Source organism: Genypterus blacodes, unplaced genomic scaffold, assembly GCF_046128005.1.
Source record: "Genypterus blacodes isolate CSIRO-AG114 ecotype Tasmania unplaced genomic scaffold, CSIRO-AGI_Gbla_v1 ptg000330l_1, whole genome shotgun sequence".
Lineage (NCBI taxonomy): Eukaryota > Metazoa > Chordata > Actinopteri > Ophidiiformes > Ophidiidae > Genypterus > Genypterus blacodes.
Window position 1 is genome coordinate 457,501 of NW_027467115.1, and position 7,500 is coordinate 465,000.

The following is a 7,500-nucleotide window of genomic DNA, read 5'->3' on the forward strand; positions in this document are numbered from 1 at the left end:
AGAAACACAAGAGCTGAAGTTAAGGTGCTTAGATATTCTGGACAAAACTGAGATCTTGTACGTCAAACATTTCCCCTTATTTCTATATTATTAACTTTTTCCTCATTTCAGCTGAAGCATGTGTGTGTGTGTGTGTGTGTGTGTGTGTGTGTATGACCTGTCTGTGTCTGTGGCTCCAGTTTTAAAGGTCCAGTCTGGCTGTGACCTGAACAAACACGGCTCTTCTTCACAAGATTCTCAACAAACTCAATCATGACTGAACGGATCATAACAGAAGCAGACGATGAGATTCAACCACTTCAAATAATAATAATCATAATAATAATAATAATAAGTGGACATGCATATCAAAGTCCCTCCTGTCCCCCTGAGCCTGGCCCCTGCTCCTGGTCCTGCTCCTGGTCCTACCTCAGTTTGCTGATCCAGACCACATGTGGGCCTCTGAGGCTGGGTCAGACTCAGTCCCTGCTGTCAGCCTGAGCGTCTGCGTCTGAGGCCACCTGTCGCTCCGTCCTCAAGACTGCAGTCCACAAACAACCGGGTCGCCCTGTAGCTCCGGTCCTGCCAGGCTGTGTACGTGTGTGTGTGTGTTTGTGAGTGAGTGAGTGTGTGAGTGTGTGTCCTCTTGTTTACTAGGCACTATGGAGGCGACTGAGCTCTGTGTACTCCAAGTGTGAAAGTGTGTTTGCCTGTGTGCAGATGAGTGTGTTGTTGTGTGCAGAGGCGAGTTGATGTGTGTATAAATAGCAGGCAGGACAGAGGAAGAGGAGGGAGAGGAGGGAGAGGAGGGAGAGGAGGGAGAGAGGAGGGAGAGAGGAGGGAGAGAGGAGGGCAGAGCAGCTGACTCCACACATTCTGGCTGGCTGAGTGCTCTTTACACAGAGAGGAGCTGTGGAACACTGCAGCCCTCAGTCAGGCAGCGTCACTGCAGCAGCAGCAGTCTGCTTCATCCAGCTGCTTCACAAACACACACACACACACACACACACACACACACACACGCACACACACACCTAAACCACTCACAGGCCCTGAGCCTTCAGAGAGGGAGGCGTTCACTGTCTAAGAGAACAACAGGACATTAAACTACTGCTGCTACAACCAACCACAGGGTTCAGATCAGGTCTAGGTCAAAGTCTAATCAGAGTTCCAAAGGAGTTCTCCTTCACTGCCCGTGTCGTCTTCAGTCCCTTCAGGCCCAGGAACCACAGGTCTGTGCTGATGTCATACATGTATGTGGCTCTGTGATCATACATGTATGTGGCTCTGTGATCATACATGTATGTGGCTGTATGAAGCTTGAAGACTTCATGTGTGACAGTAAACACAGAGAGCATCAATAAGTCCTTTATAGCAGCAAACTGCTTTGGTTGAAACCCGTCTGACTGGAATTACACACACACAGACACACACAGACACACACACACACAGACACACACACACCTGTCGGAAGCCTGGTGTGAGGTCAGCTGTGAGCATCAAGTCGTCCAGGCGGGGGAATCCCTCCAGAGCTGCACTCCTCTCTCTCTCCTCCACCCCCAGCCTGAGCTGCAGCTGCTTACACATGTAGGTGAGCAGCTTCTCCTGTAGGGGGAGACAGAAACACACACATGTGAGACACCAAGGATGATTAGACACAAGTATGAATCTGTTCTACTCCTCCAGCTGACTGTGTGGGTGTGTGTGTGTGTGTGTGTGTGTGTGTGTGTGTGTGTGTGTGTGTGTGTGTGTGTGTGTGTGTGTGTGTGTGTGTGTGTGTGTGTGTGTGTGCGCGTGTGTGTGTGCAGAAGCTTTAAAAGTGTGAATGTCTGCTCAGTGTGGCAAAAGGTGAGAAAGGGGAGAAGACATGAGTGACAGAGAGAGAGAGAGAGAGAGAGAGAGAGAGAGAGAGAGGGAGGAACCACATGGGGCTTTCCTCTAACGACTTCATCTACATGTTACACCTCAGCTGCTCCAACTGAAACCTTCAGTCTCACTCTGACACTCACACCCGAAAGTGGAGAGATTTACATAGACATGATGCTCCTGTGCCTTTGATTGATCACTTCATTAGGAGGTATGACACATGAGAAGCTCTGACCTTCACCACAGTCTGACCCTCATCATCATCACAGTCTGACCCATAGACCCTCTGCACAGATGAATCCAGCGGTGACTGCAGCAGTTTAATGGTTAATCCTTGTGTCTGAGCTGTGACATCATGAGTCCTCGCCTCCCTCTCATCTGGTCCCAGCAGGTCCTCCTCCCTCACCTTTCCCCTCACTGGATTTTCTTGCTCTACAGGCCACAGTGACATGAGTGGGAGGGGGCAGCAGCTAAATATAGACTCCTCCCACAGAGACAACAGGAGCTGGAGCAGAGTCACAGCAGAGTCACAGCAGGGTTTCATCAGAGTCACACTGCAGGGGCGTCAACAACACTCACACCAGCTCAGTGCTCATTTTTATCGGAGAGATGAGTGGAGATTCTGCCAAGATCAGAACCCTCTGTCCAAACAGGAAGTCAACTGATCAGAGGCCAAGAACGACAGCAGGAACATGTGTGTGATGATCTGATCCACCCACTCACACACACACACACACACACACGAGGACATCAGCAGGTTAGAGGAGTCAAAACTGTCAGGTTCAGGGACCTCAGGATTCATTTTTAACCCTGGACCTGCCTGGTGTCTCTGCTCACAGGAAGAGACGTGACGATGATGATGATGATGGTGTTGAGGTGATGGTGCAGCATGCAGATGAGCAGGAAGTCTGAAGTCTTTGTTATTTTCATATGAAACATCTGGAGGAGTCACAGCTGATTTGGGTCCTTTTGGGGATTTTTGGGGGATTTCCACATCTGTTCAACCTCTAACAGCCAGTTCACTTCTAGATTCAAGTCCTTCATCTTCCCATGCAGGTTGCTTCCTAGTCTTCCTCTCTCCCGATCATTATCGATCCCCCTTACACATTAATAACGTGTCGTGTCCCGCGTTGTCAGTCCTAACAGATGACGTCACCTCGCCTCTTTCCCACTGAACTCACGTGCTGACAACTTTTAAACCAAATGTGTCGCATCTCAACCAACACGTTACACACGGTGACACACACACACACACACACACACAGCACAGAACACAAGCAGCGAGACTGAGCTGAACCAGAACCAGCTCCCACAGAGTCCAGACTAGAGACCAGAGCAGCCATAGAGGACCCGCACCCTGCTGTACCTCTAGAGTCCGGATCTCCCGCTGCGTGAGGCCGTTGGGGGCGCATGTGGTCCTCAGAGCCCGCAGGCTGGACACGGACACGTCCACCAGCTTCTGGATGAGCTGACACTGGTGCAGGGTCTCCTCAGGTCCAGGTCCCGGGTCCATTTCGGTCCCGAGCAGCCGGCCGCCTGTGCCGGGCTCCATCACAGCGACGCGCCGCTCAACGTTTCCGTGTACACACACCTAGATGACAGAACGCTTCAAGACTCAGTCAAGACTCAGGAGGATTCACTGCTTCCGGTTGTTGAAAAGCGCAATAAACGCAAAGACTAGAAGTCGAAATAAGTAAGTAAGTATTTATTAATCAATTTATTAATCAATAATTGGTCATATTTTCGGGTTACATAGTTCTATTTCTATGTATATTATTCTATATTCTATATTCTATATTCTATTCTATTATTTTAAGTATTATTTGACAGCCAGCAGTTATTTAAATGTTTTATGTGAACAAACAAACAGGATGTACATTCAGTTAATATCTGACTCATTGTATTTAGTTACGTTTGTAGAGAATAATTTATTTTTTTATATTAAAAAGTTGTTTTCAGGAAACTAAAGTTAAGTTTGAAGGAGCGAGAGTTAAACAGTTTATAATCCGGTTGTTTAGTTAAACTGGAGGAAGAAGCTTCCTGTGGTCTCTGAAGGTCGTCAGTCATCCGGGTCCTGGAGCCTGAGGGGGGTTCGTCTCAGGCACCTGGACTTGGTACTTGAAGACGTTTTGCCTCACGGGCCTAAGGTGCAGGGAGTCCCAGGGTTTGACCTCTGTGGGGTCATCCTCAGGGTCACTGCTCCTCATCAGTCCTGCTGGCTGCTGTCAGGATGGTCGTTAACTCTTTAGAGCCCCTCTGTGGTCAGGTGGGGTAATGCTTTCTGACGTAACAATGTTAGTTAGAGGCTGAAGGTTTTTTTAGTCTCTTTGTCTTCACTGCAGTGAGGAATGCAAAGAAAACAACAACCAGTGAACAAACATGTGGCTCCACTCAGGAGGGCCGACTTCTCAGGACTCAGAGGTCCACAAACACGTGGGAGACGAGGGACACACAATGTACGTACAAGTCCTGGGTAGGGAAGACAGAGGATTTGAGAGAGGAGGAGATCAGTGTGAAAACAGAGAGACCATCTTTGAGCAGAGGAGGAGGTCTATGACATCACCTATCTACAAAGTCCAGTTTTATTCTTAATCTACAGCTTCATACATATTCCACATGTATGACTGACAGCATGGATCAACACAAGACTCCAACTAAACACCATGACAGTAATGAGTTCACACACGCGCACACACGCACACACACGGACTCGTCATGGCCCATATACTTTCCTCAATCAGATCAACCTAACCAAAGGTCCTCTAGGCCCACATGGCAGCAGGACCTGACCCGGGTCAAGACCTGGTAAAGGGCGGGTAGAGAGTGGGAGAGCCTCTGTCTGAGTGACACCATGTGGAACATCCAAGACAGGAGTGTGGGAGAACTATAAGATAAGTCCTAACTAATGCTGATCAAGATTCAGATGTGCAGAGGCAAACGTGTAAGGAGGAACAGAGCTCCAGTTCATCAGCAGGAGAAGTGTGTGGCCTCGCAGCAGGAGAGACCTTTACTGAGCTAAACACAGAGAGACAAACCTGAACCAGCATGGAGGCCTCCAGACGGGTCCACGTGTTTCCTGTCCTGACGTGTGTTACCTCATCTGTCCTCTAGGTGGAGCTCCACGTCCCGTGAACGGAACACCGTGCGGCTGCAGTATGACGTAGCGGACTGTGTGGAAACGTTTCTTTCTGTGATCAGAATCAAAGAACTGCGATTAAATGTTCAAAGTTAGAGTTCTCATAATGAAGAGGCTCATTTTACTGCCTTACTTTACAGTTTGTACATATTTGAGCAGTTTGAGCATTTTTGCAATGCGGCGTATTTACTTTAACTTCAAAATAAAAGATAAATTACGTCACATCCCAACATCCCCAGCTGTTTATGTTCTACAGCACAGATTGATGATAAGGTTCCCTCTCTCCCCCTCCTCTTCGTCTTTGCCCCTGATCACAGTTTCATATCTGTGTTACCCACAATCCTACGTGTTCCAACAGGATCCCTGCAGTCACACGTCACCGCCATCTCCTGCCTGTCTGCTCTGTGTGTGTGTGTGTGTGTGTGTGTGTGTGTGTGTGTGTGTGTGTGTGTGTGTGTGTGTGTATTTACCCAGCTGCGTGTGTGTTCATGTGTGTGTCAGGCGTGGGGAGTGTCATGGATGGAGTGTGGTTACATTAGCAAACACAACTTTGCTCATTTTGTTGCATCTCTTATGAAAGGCAAACAGAATTCAGTTGCTCCACCTGTTCTGTTCTGCTGTACCTTCCATCAGAGGGAACAGGAGGAGGAGGAGGAGGAGGAGGAAGGGTCAGACTGATAAAGACTCCAGGGTTCAGGGTTCAGCCTCTGATCACAGCTGGATTTTCCTTCTTTGTGTTTCTTTCCTGAGTTCATGTCAAACATGTGCAGGCAGGGAGGAGATAAGAGCCTGAGCTTCAGACCAACGTGGAGCTGATGCTCCTCCTCCTCCTTCATCATCTTCATCTTCACCACATGGCTTACAGCACAGATTCAACATACAGAGGAAGTGAGTCATGGGCTCCAGAGGACAGCAGGGTGGAGCAGCCGGAGAGAAGGGGGAACTAGACTTCACTTCTGCATTGACTTCAGATTGTTTGGATTAGATCTTCTTCTGGTCTTCAGCTCTTCAGGTCTTCTGGTCTTCAGGTCTTCAGGTCTTCAGCTCCGCTCGCTCTTGTTTCCCCACACACACTGCTATCAAGCCTGCTGTTAGATTTATCTTAAACAAATATATGAAAACTCAGGCTGGATGTGTGTTTATCATGAACAAACTGATAAGCTTCACTAACAGATTGAACCTGAGACGGCTCTGCATCCAGGCTGCACACGGTGTCAACTCAACCAGGAGAAGAAGAGGAAGAGGAAGAAGAACAACAACAACAACAACCCGTTAGGAAAGTTAAGACAGTAGAAAGGGAGAACAGAGAAATGAAAACAATAACTTGAAAATCAAATGAGAAGATGTGATAAATGTTTAAACAGCACGTGAGTGTGTGTGTGTGTGTGTGTGTGTGTGTGTGTGTGTGTGTGAGTTTGGAGGTTGTCTTTGAAGTCTGGCAGAAGGGAGGATTGTTTGTGTGGAGAGTTGGAGGAGGGAGGAGCAGCACTGGAGGGGGGGGGGGGGGGCAGGAGGAGAGGAGGAGGAGGAGAGCTGCTTGCTGCCTGTGCATAGACCTGTAGGTCATGAGGAAACGTTTGAAATGTCTCCACAAGGGTCCTACAGTGGGTATGAGTGCCATCAGGGACACGGTCTCCTCAGGTCCCTCAGAGGATCAGAGTCTCATGTGGACGGGTCCTGCCTCTGAGTAGGACACGCCTCCATTCTGCCATCATCTGCCTCTGCAGGGAGGAAGTACTCGGTTCACAACTCCTTCCTGTCCGTCCCACCAGGCCCTGAGTCATGCACATCGGCCCTGGACATCACCAGGATCCGGTCTGAGGATCTGGAGTGGACCTGGTATCTATGGAGTCTCACTTTGGTCCACAGATGTCACTACTGAGTAAACTGAAAGGCTCCTTTAACGCCGATCAGCTTCCTGTTTGTGTTGGCAGCCTTTCTGACGCTCAGCTGACAGATAGAGAAGCCTGGAGACGTGTGTGTCTGTGTGTGTGTGCTCTCTATGTGGCAGCTATTAATAGTCCAGGTCAATCATAAACCTGATCACAGCTCACATGTGAATTCTGCTGAGCTGTGTGTCTGTGTGTGTGTGTGTGTGTGTGTGTGTGTGTGTCAGCTGCTGGTAGATTTCCACTGAGAGAAGGATCTCTGGGAGCTATGAGGTATTTTTCCACTTCTGCACTTCCCCTGATAGTTTGCTCCCCAAACCAGCTGCTTTGATTCACTCAACTTCAATCAGACCTTGAAACGAGGTCAAAGGTCAAATGAGCCTTAAGAAATAATAATTACTAGTGAAATAGTGAGTAGTTTCTATTTACTTTTCCTGTAGTTGGTTCTCCAGAGCATGTTCATGTGTGTGTGTGTCGTGTGTGTGTGACTGAAGAGCTGCTGACTGATCTCTGCTCCTCTCGTCTCATCTCTCCTCCAGATCGGGCCTCGTGTCGTGGATCCCTGTGAAGATGTTTCCTCAGCTGAGACAGCTGGGCTGGCAGGGAGTCGACCTCTGACCTCATAGTGTC

The 7,500-nt window shown here is 48.7% G+C and overlaps 1 protein-coding gene and 1 long non-coding RNA gene across 6 annotated transcripts in view; both read right to left on the reverse strand.

Moving 5' to 3' along the window:
- Nucleotides 1-3,424, reverse strand: part of LOC142988472 (kinase suppressor of Ras 1-like) — a 22,125-nt gene extending 18,701 nt beyond the window's left edge. For all 5 annotated transcript variants that reach the window (XR_012960592.1, XR_012960591.1, XM_076137656.1 and 2 more), the window contains exons 1-2: nt 3,212-3,424; nt 1,444-1,584 (exon numbers count right to left, since the gene is read on the reverse strand). Coding sequence is in view for 3 of the 5 variants with exons in the window: in XM_076137656.1 (XP_075993771.1) it covers nt 1,444-1,584; nt 3,212-3,397 (327 nt within the window). In the remaining 2 variants the exon portion in view is untranslated. The remainder of the gene's footprint in view (nt 1-1,443; nt 1,585-3,211) is intronic.
- Nucleotides 3,425-3,634: 210 nt separating this feature from the next.
- On the reverse strand, nt 3,635-5,516 carry LOC142988475 (uncharacterized). The gene is made up of 3 exons (XR_012960593.1): nt 5,328-5,516; nt 4,881-5,033; nt 3,635-4,314 (listed from the first exon to the last, which is right to left on the reverse strand). It is a non-coding gene; the product is annotated as an uncharacterized LOC142988475 (long non-coding RNA).
- Nucleotides 5,517-7,500: the final 1,984 nt, after the last annotated feature.